Source organism: Cyanistes caeruleus, chromosome 6 (assembly GCF_971803275.1).
Source record: "Cyanistes caeruleus chromosome 6, bCyaCae1.hap1.1, whole genome shotgun sequence".
NCBI lineage: Eukaryota > Metazoa > Chordata > Aves > Passeriformes > Paridae > Cyanistes > Cyanistes caeruleus.
The window spans coordinates 30,057,503-30,077,769 of record NC_141706.1 but is presented as its reverse complement, the minus strand read 5'-3'; the positions used below and the strand labels follow the sequence as shown (position 1 = coordinate 30,077,769).

The 20,267-nt window shown below is 38.7% G+C and overlaps 1 protein-coding gene across 31 annotated transcripts in view; it reads right to left on the bottom strand.

The window, feature by feature from the left end:
- Positions 1-20,267, bottom strand: part of CKAP5 (cytoskeleton associated protein 5) — a 53,475-nt gene that overhangs the window by 30,203 nt on the left and 3,005 nt on the right. For 26 of the 31 annotated variants that reach the window (XM_086893561.1, XM_086893552.1, XM_086893562.1 and 23 more), the window contains 13 exons: positions 12,968-13,059; positions 12,234-12,427; positions 10,933-11,139; positions 8,327-8,498; positions 7,273-7,405; positions 6,896-6,999; positions 6,411-6,524; positions 6,099-6,203; positions 3,469-3,558; positions 3,202-3,366; positions 2,290-2,418; positions 1,345-1,527; positions 318-431 (listed from right to left, as the gene is read on the bottom strand). In XM_086893561.1, the coding sequence (XP_086749687.1) occupies positions 318-431; positions 1,345-1,527; positions 2,290-2,418; positions 3,202-3,366; positions 3,469-3,558; positions 6,099-6,203; positions 6,411-6,524; positions 6,896-6,999; positions 7,273-7,405; positions 8,327-8,498; positions 10,933-11,139; positions 12,234-12,427; positions 12,968-13,024 (1,767 nt within the window). In that variant the 5' untranslated portion in view covers positions 13,025-13,059. Of the gene's footprint in view, positions 1-317; positions 432-1,344; positions 1,528-2,289; positions 2,419-3,201; positions 3,367-3,468; positions 3,559-6,098; positions 6,204-6,410; positions 6,525-6,895; positions 7,000-7,272; positions 7,406-8,326; positions 8,499-10,932; positions 11,140-12,233; positions 12,428-12,967; positions 13,060-19,132; positions 19,216-19,569; positions 19,884-20,267 lie in introns of those variants that run through there. The other 5 variants (XM_086893535.1, XM_086893545.1, XM_086893550.1 and 2 more) reach the window with 4 other exon arrangements.

Here is a 20,267-nt window from a genome sequence, read left to right as displayed (position 1 = left end):
GTGTCCTAAATTACATATGAAGTATCACTATTTTTTTCATCTCTTCCTACTTCAGGGACAACAACATACCCTGCTATAAGGATATAAGCATGATTTATTGCTTACTGTCTTATATGGCCTGGTGCCAGAAAAAGCCTGAAGAACAGGTGTATTTACCAAAGACCCATTTCACCGATTCTAAATTTATACATACAGCTTTCCCTTCTCCTAACTAAAACAACCAACCTCCCTGAAAAACTCTGAAGAATTGATTAACCAAAGCTGCAATCCTTTGGTTATAGAGGGCCTTACATTTTAGAGAACAGCAGAATACTCACAGAGAGCTCCGATTCAAAGATTTCTTTGGTCTCAGGACCCTTCTTGCCTTTAGTTCCAGCACCTCCTGTGCCTGCAGATGTAGCTGGTTTCCCTTTCTTCGGTGGGACCCCAGCCTAGAAAATTGACAAGTTAGCCAAGATCAAATATGTCTCTAGCTCAGATATCAAAAGAACTGCTGGTTTTCCTATACTACACTTCTACATTCTAATGCCAAAAAAACCCCATATCTCTGATAGCATAACAACTGCAGGAAGAGATAAGCTAGAGCTTATTTAATTAATATATTGCTTTCAGACTACAAAAGGTAGGTTTTACAAAAAATAACAGGACAATGAAAGATAAAAAAGGTAAGAATGATGTATTTGTCAAAGTTCAGGAAATAATGACTTAATCTATACGTTTTCCTGTGGATACTGGTTAGATACTAAACTTGTGACTGGTGTCTCTTTTCTCAGGTTATTTGAGTACCAATAGATTTCCAAAAATTTTATCCATTCTTCTGTTCACTTCCAAGTATCCCACCTGAAGAACTAAGTAGCATATTACAAAGACCATCTCCTGTAGTCAATATTTAAAATCCAAAAAATAATATTTAATAGAGGCTAATAGTTCAAATTTTTTCAAAATATACAAAGCAACAAACTAAAAACAATGCTGAAAAAATACCCAATACTTAATTAGTAACCTTGCTAGTTACAAAAAGTGTTGACTTCAGCCAAGTATTACTATATCACAATACATGAATGTTACAACATCTGAGGCTTCTCTGAATGCCTCCAGTCTTTTATCACTATTTCAATATCAAAATCTGGTATTAAGACATAAGTGACAAGACAGTTTGTATAATTAAAACCCGAGATTTCATTACATTCCCAGAAGTCACAGATTCCTTTTGCTGTTGGCTCACCTGCTCCTGGGAAAAGGACAGTGATAACTTAGTGGAGGCAGATGTTCAACAGGCCACCTTTGATCTGCACTAAGTAACTATTTGATACAGTCACAGACAACTGTCAGAGAATCTCTTACCTTCACTGCAGATGTTTTTTTCAGTGGTCCTGGTCTGGTTGCTGCATCTTTTGTTTCTTTATCTCCTGCAGGCCCTGGAAGAGCAGCGGTCTTTCCAGTAATAGGCTTGCCTTCTTTTTTCTCAGCTGGTCCTCCTGGTTTTTTACCATAAACCAATTCTACCTTTTCAGCACACTCTTTAATCTGCCACACAGTGGGGGGAAAAAAAGAAAAAAGGTGGGGGTGGAAAGAAGCTAGTTAGCTACCACAATTGGATGCAGTGTCCCTTCACCAGCAGTGGCTCAAATTTGACTACTGTGAAAAAAAAGTGAGGAGTTTAAGTTGTTTACTTTACAAAATTTTGTTATCTGGTGTTCCTTAAATAGTAAGGTTAACCAGTCAGTGGCATCAGCCATCACTGCATTGCCAAAATAATTCTCCTAGTTGAAAATGAATTGCATTTATATACAATAAAAACACTGACATTCTACTGTCACACATAGATGCCCTAAGACTTAATCTGAGCACCTTAAATTATAAAATCCTCATTCAGTCAATATATCTGTCAGCTTATGCTAAATCATAAAAATTTCATTGTTGGGAAGTATGTCTTTAATACCAAATCTTATCTAGTAATAAAAAATTTGACCCTATGTTGTCTGAAAGAAACTTTTAGGTCACAACCAAAGTATTAAAAAACAAACAGAACTCCAAATATCACCAACCAAAACCACAACTAAATCTCACAACCCACTGCATAGATAATACAGCCAGATACTTTATGTCAGAAGGAAGAGATTTCCAGATTTCCTGCAACATCAGTAACATTTAAGTAAAAAATACATCTTCAAAGATCTACACTGAAATTAACTTGGCTAAAGCATCTTCTTTCACCTTCTCTAGCCTAAGATACATTTTTAAATGGATAAATTAAGCCTTTTTTACAACATTTATAACAATACTCACCCGATCAAGCTTTAGTTTGTCTACATCTGCTAAAAATGGATTCACAGCTTTCTCTCCAGCAACTTTCAAGGCAGTGCCTAATGCTTCAAATCCAGCATCTCTTACTTCAGGAGCAGAATCATTGATATGCTGCAGAGAAACACAACTTATGTCATGTGACTTGTGGCTCATATCTAAACATCATATAAATCCCCTCCCCTTATTTAAAATCTAAATCTATTACAGAATAATCCTTGACATTTCAGTGCAGAAAGAAAAAAGGCTGTTTTTCACTTCTGTTTTTCTATGTACTGACCAAGTCTACTTTTTCTCAGATACAGCCATTTTCTCATCTTTGTTTTTTTTCCACAACAAGAGATTGAATATTCATGCTTTAAACATCATGAAAGTTCATAAAGACTTTTAAGTCCTGCAATCTTGTTCAAATCTCCATTTTTTAAACCAGGGATGTTGCCTATACCAAAGAAAGGGCTATTTGCAGTAAGAAAAAAGTACACATAATTATCATTTACACTGATAAATAATGCTCTAATGTCACTGCCATGTATGAATCAATGATGGTTGCTCTTTTATTCACAGTAAACAACAGCATTCCAACAAAAACTTGCTAGAGTTGTGTGCTAGAAGCAAGTGGCAGTGTCTCAGATAACAGCTGTAAATCAATGTTAACCTTTTACAAACTTAGTGAGTACAGCTACAAAAAAGCTAAGATAAAGGAAACGAAATTGTTCCCCTGACTGACAATCACCTTCAAGTTTGATGTCAGCCAAAACTGACTCTGAGGGCTACACAGCATACAAGAACTCTCTGGTCTCTGCACTACATTTGGGTCTTTCTCCCCAAACAATCCAAGGTTTCATAACAACAGTGTTCAAGTCAATGCCAGAGAAGCATCAACTCCTTCTGCTTTACCTTGAGAAGTGCAGCACAGAAAGGTTTTAACAGGCTTTTTGGCAGAGTAGAAGGTGTGCAGTGACGAAAGCTTCTTGCAATGAAAAGAGATGTTTGCTGCTTAATTGTTGGGTTTTTATTGTCCATGACTGCCAAAATATCTTCACTTATGTTCTGCAGTGTTGTCTATAGTATTGAATAAAAAAGTCATTATTTCAGTAAAGAGAAAAGCAAAGCAAAATTAGAGAACAATTCTCAGACAATGGGGAAATTTTCACGCTTACTTACTGTAAGAAAGATTGCATCAATGGCCTCCTGCAGTGCTTGCACTACCTGGGGCTTCTTCTCTTTGAATTTCTCCAGGATTGTTGGAACAACCTATGGAAAAAGGAACAAAGTTGTCAACCCCCTCTTCACTAATATAACTGGAAAGCCTGATAGTCCGCGCCCGGGCAGAGAAGCCAGTAATTCAAACATCTCCGCTGCCCCCCTCCAGAAGTACACAATAGTAGTCTGAACTAGTTTATTCTTGCTATTTTCCAATATTAAACTCATTCTAGTCACTCTATTAACAAATAAAGATTTTTAAACAATTTTGTAACAAAAGGTAGACCTACAAGTTCACATAAGTACAGATCATGGAATTATGCTGAATACAGAGCAATAGAATGGAAATGAATGATTTCATAACAAAAAGGGTGCCATACTCTTGTATTCCAAGAATTCAAGAAGGCATTTAACCTGTCCCCTCTTTCCCAGCTTTCTGACAGCACTAAACAGATCATTAAGAAGTCCTCATCTCATCCACAGCTGACAAGATCATAGTTCTAGAGCAACTGGAATCCTCTCTGCAGCAATATTTTTCAGATATATAACCCTGAAAAAGCACGTTTAACAGCAAATTATGCCATACTGGAATTTGACAGCAATTTCTACCTAGTCTAGGGCTCAGACAGCCACTGCTGAAAAAACAAGTAAATAAAATATTCAAGGGGGAAAAGAAGTAAAAATAACTACACTGCAGACACTCATGTGCCAGTAATATGAATAGGTACATTTTAGTATGGGGTCTGTAACAGTAATGACTTCTGTCACTGAGCCAGAAACACACAGATCTTAACTGTGGAAAGCAAGCTATTTTCAAGATTTGCATAAACATAACAGTTCATAGTTCAGAAGCAGTCAGATGTTTTATAGAAGTTATACACTCTTGCATAACAAAAAATAGATTTGCTTTCTACTCAGAAGCTATGGGATCTCAACCCCTTGTGATGCACTGTGACCTAGGCTCAGGTGGTATTCTTTTTTGGGCTTCAACCTCCAAATTCCCAGTTCACAGACTTCAGCACTCAAAAAACCTTCAGAAAATACAGGTGGCACTGCAAAGACCACCATTCATGCTATTGCAGGTGCTAGACATCCTTACACCCTACAGAGAACAAAGTCATAAGGAAGAGATATTTTAAATTATGAAGCCTCTATTTTAGAAAATGCTGACAGGTAAAATGAGCGTTCTTTTTTTTTTTTTAACATGGAAATCAGAAGCCGTAGGCCATGTGAGAGGGAAAGAAGAAAAATTAGTCCAGGGGTACAAATGCAGTCAGAGGTGAGGCTGGCACACATACACTCAATTATAGTGAAGAGTACGATTCTATGCATGATTTCACTGCTCTTGCTAGAAACACAGATTGCAGACTAGCATTTCAGTCCTATATGTAAGTAATAGAGTTTATGATCATACAATTCTAGCAACAATTGTTTTTTAACACTTCAATGCCCACTCTCAGGAGAAGTCTACATCTTCCTCACAAGTAAACAAATCCAGCAAACAAATCAAGTGAACTGGTGAAATGAGTACTGAGATTATACAATTCAGAGCTGCCATTACAGTATTGAAAAAGTCATATTCTCAATGCCATTTGCTTGGCAACCACAGAGATATACCCTTATTTTAGAAGCCTGGCTTTTTCAACACTAACTCTGTAGCTATAAGGGTTAACCTTCAGAAATCAACTATGAAACAGATATAAGAATGATTTTCATAAACTACAGACAGCTTTCAGAATGAAAAGTCCAAACCATTGTTCAGCGTTCAGGAGACTTGAATGTTTCTGTAGCAGTGACACTCAGCAACTTTCCAATTCAGATACAACACTACCGGCAGCCAGGCACATCAGTTCTCTAAGCCCATTACTCTTGCTTATCACACAGATAATTTGATTGAGCAGCTTAAAGAACACAGTGACACAGGCTTGAGAAATGAGTGAGAACTGAAACTTATTAAAAGCTCTCTTTGTTTCCACATACTGGTTAAGCTTCCCTGTATTCCCTGATATTAGCTATTGATAAGAGATGATCAGCAAAGGAGAGAACAGCCAGAACTAAACTGGAGCACCAGAACACTTTGGTACCAAAAATCACAGAACTTTTTGCTATTTAAAGCAGACAAAAACCCCCACAAAACCCAGGCAACAAGGAAACAGAACACCCACCACCTACCATCCCCCAACATTCAAAACAGCAAACCAACATAAAACATACACCATGGAGGTGCTAAGTAGAACTCCAATTTAGAAGCTGTTTTCTCCACTGTGGCCTACAAATGCATTCCTGTCTGGGTATCTCTAGGATGAGGTAATGAAAATGAAGTTCATTTAATGGCAGAACAATTCAATTTTCTTAGTAGAGAAGACTTACATTGCAATTGGAAGTTTCATGTTGCTAAATATGAATGAAGAAGGTTCTTTTGAACTTCAGCTACAAATGTATAGGCAAGTATTTCAATACTTTAAGGGGTTGGTAAGCATTCCTAATTGTACAAAGAATACCTCTGATAAATATGAAGGCTTGACAGGGGAAAGGGAAAAAAGGTGTCCAGCATGAATAAAATCAGGAAAAAAGCACATACTCTTACTTACATGCCCTGCATACTGTCCAAATTTCTTTCGGAGGCCTGTAGCTAGTCCAGCAAGGCATTTGGCAGCCAAAGCAACTAACATAACATTTGTATCCTTTCCAACAACCTGAAGAGAAAAATCTAAGTTTCAGAGACATGGAAGAATTTCTTAAAATAATCATTAGACCACAGATTGGGTTATTTCCACAACTGTTCCAGCTAGTCATTTTCTACTCATGATTATTATATTAACTGTAACTTTTAAACTATCGTACCAATAAATTACAAAAAAAATTAATTAAATTATATGTGCACTCTGAGTTTTATTTAATACCTTTTTGAGAGCTTTCACCAAGTCTGCATAGTCTCCTGATTCCAGCTTGGGATTTTTCACAAGCAGTTCAACAGCCTCTAAAGCCTCTTTCCTTTCTTGCCACTTTTTTGCTTCCTGCAGAGCAAATAATTTACATTAATTTATAAATACAAACACTTCTAAAGAAGCATACAAAAGAAGAACACTTCTAGAGAAGTGTTAAAAACCTTTATTCCATCCAGAGAAAACCAGGGTCTCTCTACAGATCAACATCAGTAATTGCAATGAAATATGAAATACAGTCCTTTCCCAAGACATACCTCAGGCCCCTTAAAATTACAGCTTTTTTGCTGCTAAATCCAACTTTAAAAACTTATGATATGTTATTAACATTAGTTTGTTATTATCCATGCAGCACTAAAGCATACATTGCAGAATTGCCCATAAGTCTTAAGACTCATCAGCCAGACAAAGAATTAACAGGTAGTATTTAAGTTTTGGCTTACTATTTTCTCATAGAAGTCTTTGGGAAGCTTGGAGAGAATTTCTACAGCTTCAAGCAACTCATATGCATCTACTTGTGGTACCACTTCTTCCTCGTCATCATCTCCTGCAACCAGGAGAAAGAAATATATAAGCATAGTGACACAAAATCTTGACCAGAGCACCACCTAATGCTCATTGTTTACGAAGTGCTATCAGCAGTTGTGATTTTGCTACTTCAAAAGACAGATACTCTCTAATATAGTTTCTGCCTCAGACACATTTTCTTCTTGTGTAGTACACTCCACGTTTTACACCATCTTGATTAGAAGCTCCTTTACAATTTAATACATCCCTTCACACACTGTATACAATAGAGTTCAGAGATTAAATAGCTTACCTCCATCTGCATCTCCTCCAAGTCCCTGCTGCTGCTCAAATTTTGCTTTCAGCTCCTGTTGGGAACGCAGGAACCTGGTCTGCTTAGGAGCAGCTGATGACACTTTGATCCATTCTTCTTCCAGTTCTTTTAGCTGCCAAAAGGGAAAAGAATCATTGTATCAGAGACATTATGGACATACTCCAAGACAAGCAAGCCATTACAATTTTCCATTTCAAAGCCAAGATAGCACCACCTTTCACTACTATCTTTTTTCTGACAATAAAGGAATGACTTCACATTCACTGCTCAGAAGTCTTTGACTAAGTATATCCACAGAAGAGAATGTTATGGCAAAGCAATTACATAAGAACAAATAGAAAAACAGTCAGAATGCTGTGGCCCCTCTGTAGACACTTTGAAATAAAAATGGCTGAGCATGAAGGGAAGCTTCCCTTTACAGTCCTGCTATTGTTACACACTAAAACTAAGATGAAACAAACATGCTAAGCTACAGTTGATGAAACAGGTTTTTTTGTTAACCATGCCCTTTTAAAGCAAGCTACTTCTTTCCACCTGAAAATAATTAACTCAAGTGGGTAGGAGGAAAGGATGCATAATTTATAAAGTTTTAAAATGATGAAACATTCTATCTATCATAATGCAATGCCACTTCCTGAAGGGAAGAACTCACATCCTGAGTATCATCAGAGTAAGTATGAAGGGATGCACAGAGGAAAAAACTTCAGGAAAAAAGAAAACTGAAGAAGAAAATTATTGACTTGAACACTCTCAGTGCAAGGGTCTTTTGTAAAGGCAATCATTCTGCTACATTCTACTGCCCAATTGCCATCCTCAGTTTCAATATGAGGCTTCACCCCACAACTTCATGTATGTTCAGAGCAATCAAACATTGTTATGATTTCCTTACAAATGACTAGGAGTGACCAACGTTTCAGGTAAAGTTAAATGGAGCTAAAAAAATATTCCAGTTTTGGCTTTAAGAATGCCCAACATCACAGAATCAGGGAGGACGAGCATTAAATGTTTGGATACAGAAATACTTCCTGCCTACCTGAACAGAATTTATATTTTGCAATGGAGGTCTCAAAGCATCCCTTATCCAACGGTAGATCTCCACAGCAAGGAGCTTGGCTTCGTCTCGAACAGCCTTTTCCCGAGATTCAAAAAGTTTTGGCAATACTTTGATGATTGGCTTCAGTGAGATTATCTTCGAACCAAATTCACTGGAAGTTAAACACACAGAATAGCATCAGTGCCCATGAACAGGGAGTGATCCACAAATAACAAGTAATTTTTAAAAAAACAGTCTATGAAAGTCTTCCAAGTGCACATTTAGCGACTTTGTCAGTTACTCAAACCATTATGCTAGATATTATTTTGAGATGCTACTGTAAAATTTAAAGAATATATGCCCTATCAAAATTAACCTCCACACCCATCTAGGAATTACAAAATCAGGCCTCTCAAATTACTTCAAAGCATTTAATCCAATCCAGTGTTTAAATCAGCTCCCTTGCCAAGGGGGGAAAAAAAGATGAGAGAAGAAAGAAGTTGTCCTTAGACCAAAATTTGTATGACCTACTTTTTTTTTTTTTTTTTTTTTTTTTTAAATCAGAATAGACTCTCCTTTGTCTATCCTTGGAAGCAAACTGCAGTAAAAGCATTAGTCAGTTTTCCACTTGTTGGACCAGATAATTAAAGTGAGCTTGGGTCATCTTCACAGGAAACATATGTGCTGAAATATGTGCCACTGAAGGAGCACATAAAACAAGTTTCCCCAGCCAGTCATCCTTCCTTAACAGAAGACTCTACATGTTGTTGCACTTAATACACAAAACTTCCTATTTCAATCAGTGACTAATGAGAAAACAAGAACTTGCTTTTCAACCTCAAAGTTAAATGCTGTAGTTACTAAGGCATCATATATAAAGCACCTCAAAAGCAGTATTTTTTTTTTATTCAGAAACATTTCTTAATTCTGCATTAAGCTTTCTACCAATCATAAATTTTCTTATGGTTCCCTCCAATTCAAGTTCCACATAAAAAAGCTAGCAAAAAAGGCTGCTCAAGAACTAAAATCTATATGTCTCACTTTCTAGAAATTCTAGTGCACATCATTTTATTTCTACATCAACTTCAAAATATACTAAGTATAAAGACCTTCAAAAGAGGTCTTGGAAGTAGCAAGATTTAAATAAGTGAACAAATGAGTTGCCCAAGAATTCAATTTTCCATCATGACTCAAAAAGAGAGCATATTGGGAGAAATGCCTGTGCAAACTTATTTGTATCTAATTCATATAATCTAATTTATATAATAAGCAAGAACAGAAACCTTAGCATAAGACAGAAAATACCAGAAATTAAACTAGTTATGCATTCAACCTTCCTACCTAGGTACAACACAGATAAATTTTTTTTATCTGTGCAGAAAGCCTACCAAAGCAGAAGAAAAATTTAAGTAGCAACAGAGCTCAGAATCAGAAGATGGAGTTTAAGCCAAGAGGGCTGCACAAGAGTATTTGATTTTAACATCACAAAGATAATAAAATTCTGCATGTAAGGAAAAAAATATATGTGGCACATTTTACAGAAGTTGTTAGTTGAAAGATATTGAGAAAGGTTATGCAGGTTTCTAATTACACTGCACTGTTAAAAGGACATTTAACCAGATAAGCAATTTAAAGTAGCTGAAATATATTCTTAAATATAAGACAGTAGTTTCACTTAGAAGAAGCATAGGTAATGTGTTAAGCCCAAAGCTTTATACTGACATGACTGAAGCCTGAAACAATCAGTTTAACAAGGATCATCTCTATGTAAGCATCAGAAAGTTCTCAATGATATATAACAAGGCACTCTCCAGATACATTATATAGTTTTCACATGAGCTGCTTTACTCAGAAAGAAGTGTTCTGTCCATTAATTCCAAAATTTTCTCTTTCTTTTAAAACAAACCCTAATGGTCAGTAAATTATATATACACTAAGTATAATAACTTCATAAAGCCCCAGTATTTTTCACTCAAAGGCAGCAAACAAACTTGATGTAGAACCAAAAACTAATCTAATACTGAAGCCTACTACATCATCTTAAACTGGATTTGATTTTTAGGGAGCACTAGCAGTTCTCCAATAAAGAAATTATTATATGGACAATAGAAGCTTACTGTGCAATAGGCTTGGTCTTTTTTCTTTCTTCTAAAAACACACACTGCATACCCAATTTAAAATGCTCACATCAGTGAGGAAAACAGTGGTTTAAAAAAAAAACAACAAAAAAAACCAAACTACATTTTAGTTTTTACATCACTGAGGTTATTACAGATATTCAGAAGAGAAGCTACACAGTCTGGAACAACACACACTAACATTGCCCTTCTCTCAGAGGCTGGGAAAATGGAAGTTTGGTAAACAGTTACCATGAATGAAAGAGATCCAGATGAGGCTTACACAACACAGACAACCCTCACATCTAACTGATCTCATGGTGTTGTCAACTGTTGCTGTAAAAAAATACCAGTTCAGGAAAGACGTGTTGTACTCAACAATAGCAAGGGCCTACTGAAGACTTAAGCAATAAAATTAGGCTCCACATATTGCTGGGGTGAGGAAAAAGCAAAGAAAACCACAAAAAACACTATGAACTAAAAGCTTACCTTAGTGCTTTCCTCAGTGTCTCAATACATGCTACTATGATTTTGGGGTTTTTGTTGTCCAGACCCTTTAATAATTCTTCTTGTACTGCCTCTCCTTTCTCAATTTCTATATACATTAGACATATATCTTCACCCAACTCTTTTGCTCTGGCCTTTGGCTGATTGAACACTTTATTTACAACTCCAGATGCTACTTCTCCTGTTGTCCTGAAAGATGAGAGAGTATTACTTTTGGAACATTTATGTGAATTAAGTGTTCTACATCATTATCCACAGGAAAAAACACACAAGCACCAAATCCGTATTAAAACCCAACAAGCCTTCACATAAAAGGGTCTACATCCTAAGATAACCTTAAAGGAAATAAACTTTCTTAAGGGATAATTTTTCATCTAGTTTTATTAAAGAACACATACCATAGTTAATATGATTCTAATACTAGCGTATACCAGTGAATAGCAGACATTCTCAAGAGTGTATTAACATTCTCTAGTTGAGGTTCACAAATGCCATGCCAAGAAATTATGTATGTTGCAATATGTTAACTGTATCAGTACATAATCCCAGCACAGTGCTTCACATGTACTTCTGAACGTCACATAAACTAAGTCATTGACACCATTTTTAGATCAAGTTGTGTACAAGGTTGTTAGATTTTCAAACAAAGCTTTGGGTTTGTTTATTTAAGACCTTTATTCATTTCATCAGGTCACAAAGTCAGTGGACCAAAGCACTAACCTGGCCTGTTACATGCTTTCACTTCACCCTCAGCAGTATGGCCTATTTCATTGGCTAGACAACAAAGAAGTACTAAAACACATCCAGTAAAGAAATTGGCAGGTATGAAGATTCATATTGGTTATGCTGGATGGAATGTCTCATAACTATATTTTATTTCGTGTATGAATTAAACAAATATCCCCCTGAAAAAAAGACTCCCTTCTGTACTGATAAGACTGTTTCCATCAAACAAGAACAGAGATTCCAGCTCACAGCATTTAGACCACCACATTAGTGATTTACTATTTTTGCCATTTCAGAAATTTTTACTAGTGCCTTCAATAGTTTTTTTAGAATACTGGAAGCAATTTGTGATAAATACATTTGTGGCACATGGAGGGCATCCACAAGGAAAGCCTGCCATTCAGCAAGATCTCTGGATTAGAAAGCAAGTTCTGCTCCTAACAAGGGAGATCAAAATTGTTAGTAGCCACTGCACAATTTACCTGCAGTTGCAGCCTTTCTCAGAGAGGCACATAAAACTGTCCTAAGCCTAAGAGTAGCAAGAAAAGGCTACTTACTTCCCAGCTACATGAGCATTTTCAACATAAGCAAGCGCTGCTTCCAGTCCTTTCAGCTGAGCCACTGCATTGGAATCGGTCACAAACTTCTTTATCAATCCAAGATACTTGGACCATTCAGGACTCTTTTCATCATCTATCTTCTGGAAGAGCTTAAGGGCTTCTTCATAACCGTTTAATCTGGCTTTCCATAGCTGGAAGCAGAAAGTGGACATTTAAATGTTGTGATACTACAACCTTAACTCACCAATCTCACAAAGCTCTTCATCATATCTGAAAGTATGCTCAACAAGCTGGCACATGCAGATTTCTCTTCAATGTCTATATATAACATGCATTAGGACAAAATACTTGTCAAAATACTTGTTTTTCTCCTGCCAAGAATGATTTGGATAGAGAGATGCCAGTCTTCCCCCTGCTCTTCATAAGTTCTAGCAATCACCAATGAGGAGGTGGGAGCCAAACAATAGTTTCAGCTACAGATGACTCATTTTTCCACGTGAATGACTGTACTGATCTTTCAGCGCACAAGCTTACGCCATATAACACTACTAAAATCTGCTTAATAGAGGTTATCCAGACTCTAGGCTGGATAGAGCTGATGCACTTTCAGATCTGTTAGTACTCACACCATGCAGCTGTCAAGATTACCCAATTACAGTGTATTTAGATACAGAAGCACTACAGAATCACCATGAGCAGATATACAGCAAGCCAAATTCAAGATTGCCTACCTTATGTTCACATTTTTGATCAATAGGCAGTTTCATCCACTCACTGTCGTCCCCCATTGTAAATCAGGCTCTCTGTGTAAGTACAGTAATTTCTGTAGAGATAAGGACAAGTTAGAAAACAAAAAAAATACATATTGGGTGTATACTTATACCTAAAAATACAAAAACATAGAACAAAAAACCCAAATAAATAAAACCCCACCAAACCCAAAACTAAACAAAAAACCCCACAGAAACAAACCAAAACTAACCAACTAACCCTCAACCCTCCTCTCAAAAACACCGCAGTTTGGTAGCAAATCCCACTGCTAATATGCAATCCAAAGTTGTAATTATATTTAGATGCACACTTTACAGAGCAGACCACTATTTTTTAGCTCTAGAAAGTTACCAATAGTCATTAAAGATTAGAGAGCAGTGCAGTTTGTAGTATTTCTGACACTACAAGTTTCCATCAGTGAAACTTTTAGTAAGCTGAAAAGGCTTACTGAAAAGTGGAATATAACCTCACCTAAGTTTGAGGAAGAATGCATTACAGCTAAGGCAGTAAACCAAAATGAGTTCCCATCATCACTTACTGAGATGCTTTTAGCAACAGGTGGCATGAATCAGTGTCAAAAAATAATCTGATACAAGTGTAAGCACAGTTATTTTAACAACTTTACAAACAGCACAACTGAAACGAAGCTACCGAGAAGAACAAAACCCTTTTTTGCCCTAATTCTAATGTAGCCAGCGTCAGCAACTGTCAACAAGAGATCAATTTCTTGCCAAGAATAGGGCTCAAATCCTTAGTCATACAAGTTTTAGTGGTTTCTCCCTTCTCCCTTTCCTTTAGATTAAAACAACAACAACAACACTGACTATTAGGGTATGACAGATAAGATCTCAGGCTCAATGCTCATCTCCTACTTGTTGTACAACTAACCTGACTGCTCAGAAAATAATGAGAGAACATGTCTCATGCAGAGAGATCAGCAAAATGAAAATAGCAGCAGCAGTAGAAAGGGCTCCCAGTGATATTTATAAGCACAAAATCAAACCAGAGAGGGAGTAACACATTACAACACAGCAGTCTGAATTCACAGACCAAGCCAAAAACTCTATAACCTGGCCATACACAACAATTTATCACTACATAAGTACACAACACTAGCAGAATGCTCCTAACAGAAATTCAGCCTATGCCAGCAAAGCTGTATACTTTAGCCTACAAAATATTTCATCTAATACTCAGAGGTTCTCTACAGAACACTAATCCCTTGAATTAGGGGTGTATTTTCACTCATATAAATTAATATAAGTAAGCTCTTCAAAGCCTTCTGTCAGCCACACATACAGCTAACTCAACAGCAAAATTAGGCTAGCAACAGCATACAGTAAAAACAATCTTTTTTATTCCTTCCTGGTTAAGTTAGAAGATACTGAAGTAACAACCCAACCTCACAATAATTAAAAAAGAAAAACCATAAGAAACACAAAGAACTCCAAAACTCCTACCTGTAACCAAAAGACACAGCCCCACAGCAAATTGCACTGAGCTTGCCTTAGATATTTAGAAGTTCCTATGGATGTTAATACTGTTCTCACTATAATTGCATAAACTATTAATTTGCCCAACGTCAGAAGACAAGTTGACTACATACATAAACAAGTGTATCCAAGTGTTATTATGGTTTGTCCTTCTCATTTCCCATCAAAACAAACAACAATATGGCTATTTTTTCTTGATATCACACAGTAGTATCAAGTGTGCCTCTAAAGAAAAAAAAAATACTTTTGGGGAGGGCCAAAGAACTGTAAACCACTGAGAATGAAAGAATCTGCTCATTATGTAAGAAGCAAAGTACTCAGAAGTGAGGCTACCTAAAACCCATGCCACTGAACTGTTAATTCTGTTTCACTATCTTTTTTAATGTTCAACACACTAAAAAACATCCCCCCTCCCAAGTCACAGCATTCCTCTGTATCAGGAACTGCCAAAAAGGGTACTCCAAATTAAAAGTTACAATGAGAACAGAACTCAAAGGCCATACCAATCCCAAACAAACATACAAGGTCAAAAGGGCAAGTGAGTTACTGCATCCAAACTCCATCAACCTTTTGCAAGGGATCTGCTTCATCTGTTTAAACTCATGTTTATGTTTTCTCTGCCCCAACCTCTCATTTGTTCTCTTACCTGTCCTTCAGACTACTGAGAGAGTTCAAAGTAAAATAGAAACCAACAGACTCCTGATTCAAACTCAATGCACTTTACCTTTTAAAAAAACTTATCAAACAAAAAAACCTAAACCCACCAAAAAACAAACACGCACACTGAAACAACACAAAAAGCACCACCCCACACCCAAAAGCAAGATGCTTATGGCAAACACAGAAGTGGGGGTAAAACATATCTATCTCTATGAAGGTGATGACTTCTGTTCAAAAGCAAGAAATGAGACTGAATTTACATTAAAAGCCTTCCAAACAGCCCACCTAGCAATGGATGCAGGCATGCCCTATAGTGAACACCATTTCCAGCACTAACATTCCCCATCCATCAAGTTAGTTCTGCAGCCAAATGCCATCAGCAAAGACAGCTTTGCCAGTATAAACTCAGCTTGCATTAAAAATATCTTCATTTCAATGCACCAATATAGAAATAATGGAGTACTTCCTCAGTGTGGATGCAGACAACATAAATAGATGCGGTCTCTTCCCAAAGTCACACACCTTCTCAAAGAACAAGCAGAGTAAACTTTATAGAAAATTAGGTAGCTCTGATTCTTAATCAGAAACTTGGAACTAATTCAAGCTATTGCCTCTTTATACTTTTTTGTTGAAGAACATATAAGGAACCAATACAAGGACAAAAGTTATTCTGAACAAAAACGGAAGAAAGGATGAACACATCTGCCAGCAACAGAAACAACAGGATAAAATGGCACCTGTACTAGACATCTATGCTCTGTTTTTTTACAAAACTGACAAACGCATGAACTTCCTGCTTCAACAATAAAAAGAAACATTTATTTCTTTCCAGAGATCTGTTCTGCCAAGGAAAGAAGTCTTACTGTAGGACAGTCCTCAATCAAGTACTACAAACCTCAATACAGTTCAAACCCCAAAGTCGATAGCAACTCTATTAAAAAGACTTGTCCATTACGAGACTGATACTGATTTACAATTACTTTTATCCTCACACATATACAACAGTTCGCTGCCACAAAGTACAACCTCTTGCTTGTGCACTAGTGATACACTACAGAATCTAGAATTTCCTTTCCCACATCACAATGTACTTGGGGGGATCACATATGATAAGACATAGAGAAGGGAGTTGAACAACCATCAAACAATGTTTCAACTATTATTTTCAGCCTGGTCAACCCAGTTCCCCCACTATTTTTAGTCATTAACATCTACAATCAATACTTCAATTACAAAATGGGTTAAGTTGCACTGAATCTAGCATCTAAAAATAGTGATAAAATTATACTCCCCCCAGTAATTTACAAATCCCTTTAGAACAGATAATTTCTCAGAAAGTATTCCACAGTCACAGAGGGAAAGCTCCTTCTTGAACATCCAGTCTTTCTAGCTTCATCTCTGCTCGTGTCTGTCCTAATGCCAAGATTTTGTACTGTCTGCATCTTACATTTAGCAGAATAAAAGACTTGTTTCTCTTTTCAGTTAAGTCACTGGGTTCTGTGTGATCATAGAGTATCCCACATTTGACAAAAAGGTTTTTCTTAAAAGCTGCTTTGCAAAGACATGTAAACCTCAAGTCATTACTTCTCAACATCCAAATAGCAAGTGGCCTCATTATACGATAACACAGCTAAATTCTGTTATTACTAGTGAATTTCCAGCAATGAAGTGTTTGACCTACTTAGATTTTTTTTGTTGCCACAACTTGGAACAAACAGAATTAAGTCTTTCAGTGACAACATTCATGGTAAAATCCAGAAAACGAGACCTCTGAAACAACAGAACTGCCAAATTAAGTTTTGTGTGAGACATTTGTCATAAAAGTGGTCAATGCAACATTTCCAAAAGCAAGCCATCCGAGAAATCTGTAGTGGAGATGAACAACAAATCTTTCCTGACAGTTCTTGGCAGGGCAAGTTTGTATTACAGAACAGTGAGAAAATGAAGACCATCAAGAGAAGAACAGGATCTTTTGAAGGGAGATCACGCAAAACGCAGCAAGAGTAGAAAGCGCTTACAAGGCAGCACAAAAGCAACAATTTCAAACGTAAAAGTGAGAGTTCCCAAATTAATATACGTAAGTTTGGGATATAAATGTATCAGCACATTAAAAGATTATGAGAAAGTATCAAAACATCAAAGTTTGGATTCACCATGCACTACACTGGAACAGCTCCTACTCAATTTCTAAATAAATGCTTTTCCTGCCACAATTTGGAGAGCTGAACTGCATTAACATCATAGCTTATAGTATGGGGTACTCCTAAAGAAAAGTCTTTACATCATTAACATTCTAAAATGTGATTTCTTCTGAAGCATACAATGATCGCCTATCAATGTATTTTATTGTGAAGTGTCAGCTTCCAGACCATCTTCTATAGAAGATGTACAATGGCAAGCTAGGAAGCCATTTTATGCTAAACAAAACCAGTGGTTTACTGATACTGATTGTCTACTTCTCCCTACTCGCTTTCACATATTGAATATTACTGTTGCACAAGAATATAATCAAATATTTTCATAATTTGAAAGATTCTCAAAAATGTTATTCAAGAATAAGTTCTGAGAAATCAAGACCGGTATTTTTAAAGGAAAAAATCTGTTTGAAATATTCCTATACAGCAGGCCACAAATTTGGAGTGTACATAGCTGGATGACACATCTCAGATAAAACTATACTTCTCGGCAGACAGATCTCTGTTAGTGCAGCCACCGTTTTCCCAGCACAAAGAATTAGCTGTTTGTTTGTTTGTTTGATGGCAGTTTTGGGTCACATTTGCTCTTTGGCTCTGAAATTATGAAGTTTCACTTTCTTAGAAGTTTAGCCCAAAACAGTTGTTTTTTTTGCATTTGCCAGCCAAACCTTCCCCTACAATATAAAGTAGCTCAGAAAAAAAGTTGAAGGCTGAAGCAATCACAAGACAGTAGGCAATTAAAAAATTATAGAATTTTAAAGGCTAGCATTTTCAATTGGTAGATGAATTACAAGTTGCAAGATACACAGACACTCGATGAAAAAATAGAAAAACCTCAGAATAACAAAAAGGAGAAATGTATGCTAAATGGAAGCTACTGCTTCAGCAGCAATGCAATGGCATTCAAGAACAAGCAGCATTAAATTCTCTCTTGCCCACTCTAACTTGTATGTCCTAACTCACCTTTTGAAAATTTTAATAGCACAAATGACAAGTTATAGGTAAGATATATAAATACTTTATTTCTCTGGAAAAATACATTTTAATACATATATACGTATAATACACAATACTCTGAAAGTAACCAGGGCCGTTCTTTTCCATTCATCTGAAAGTGAAAGAATGCAAAATAAACGGACCTTCTGTTACAGCTAAGACGAGAAGCAATTTGTAACTGCATGGGTAAGCCTGGAGTGAAGCCAGAAGCCGAGAAGGGCAAAAGGGAAAAAGGGCAACACACGGGCAAGCATACAAGCATGCACTGACATAATTCTAAGGGTGGACAGTAGGGAGTGAAAGATGTCAGTGGGACTGTGCTTTTAAGCTGCAAAGCCCCCCCATCCCCCAAGAGGTTTTACAAAGCTCAGGCATGAAAAGGTTCATGTGATGTTCTTTAAAAGGACGGCCTGAACTGCTGATGAAGGAAAGCTCCCGCGGAGACATCACTAGCTCCCTCCTTCTCCAAGGGAAGCTCCCTCTGGCACGGCTTCCCTCCTCAACTAGCAGCGCCCCGCCATCCCCAGCACCTTCCAGAAGAGCACTCCCTCCACTTCTGCCCGCCGCCCCAGATGCGTCCCCGTAGCCCGGAGACGCTGCCCGATCCGCGGGTGTCTGGCCGCAGGCCGCGGCCGGGCACGGCGAGCAGGCCGCCCGCCCGCCCGGCATTGTCTCTGCCCGCCGCCCCCGCCCCACGGCCGGGCCGGGCCGGGCCGAGCGGAGCCCTGCCAGCGCCGCCGCGCACCGCCCACCCCTCGGCCGGGCCTGGCCGGACACTCACCCTGACAGCTCCGGGCCGGCTCCCGGCGGCAGCGGGCGGGAACCGCGGGCGGGCCGGGAGGAGCCCCTCCCCGCCGCGGGCGGGGCTCGGGGCGCCGCGGCCGCACCTGGGCGGGAGCCGGCCCGCGCCGGGGCCAGACAAAGGCGGGCAGGGCAGGGCAGGGCAGCGCCGGCCCCGCCGCGCTGACCCCGCGGCGGCCCCGGGCACATCGCGCTCCCTTCCCGCCGCCGCTGAGCAGCCCCCGCGGGGCCGGGCGAGCGGCAGCGGGCGCTGCCCGGCGGCGGCTGCGGTGCCGCCTCTCGGCAAGGAAAGCGCCTCCAGGCCGGCGACCAGTGACCAGCTTGGCCCGCCAGGCCTGCTGTCCTCATGAGTCATACCCCGAACGCCCATACCCGTCAGAACAATTACTACTCTAACAGAGGGAGCTGCGGTCATACCCGAGCATGCAGCAGACATTATCCCAGGCCACCAATCATCCAGCAATCCCGAACTGAAGAAGGGAGCGGTTCTGAAATCCGACAGGAGGAACAAGGCCAGCCGTGGGGAAGGAGAAACAGTGCCTTCCGAAGGAGGTACGAAAGAAGAGGCTGGCACCGTACCATCCCCGCATTTCATGCTGCTGCGAGATGTGCAATGACAGCACTCTGGTGGAGCTGATTCATCAGCAATCTCTCTAGCCCATCGTCTGACATTTTGAGATGCCTTTTCTATAGTGACAATAGCTACTGAAGAAGCTGGTATGGTGGAAACTGGGTGTCACTTGCTTCCTTCTCAGAAGAGCATCAAGCCATGTGATGCAAGGCTGTATTTCTCCAGCCATCTTTTTAGCTAGCTGAAGAAAGAAACCTCTTCCAGGCACCGCTCGCACTAGCCATGCTTTCCACTGAATAACTGTCCAAGTTACTTTTCCTACCACCTCACTCTACTCCCCCAACAGTAAGGTACGAACGTGCACAGCAGCTTCTGCTTTTCAACGTCTGACATTTGCAGCAATCGAGCTGTCAGACAACCCCAGACAATGTACAAGTGCTCAGGTCAAGAGACTCTTTATTCAAACAAGCCAGAGCAATGCTGCCCGATGCAAGGCAATATTTAGTTTAAACAAGAAGGTACAAGACTTTTCAATGTCACTTCA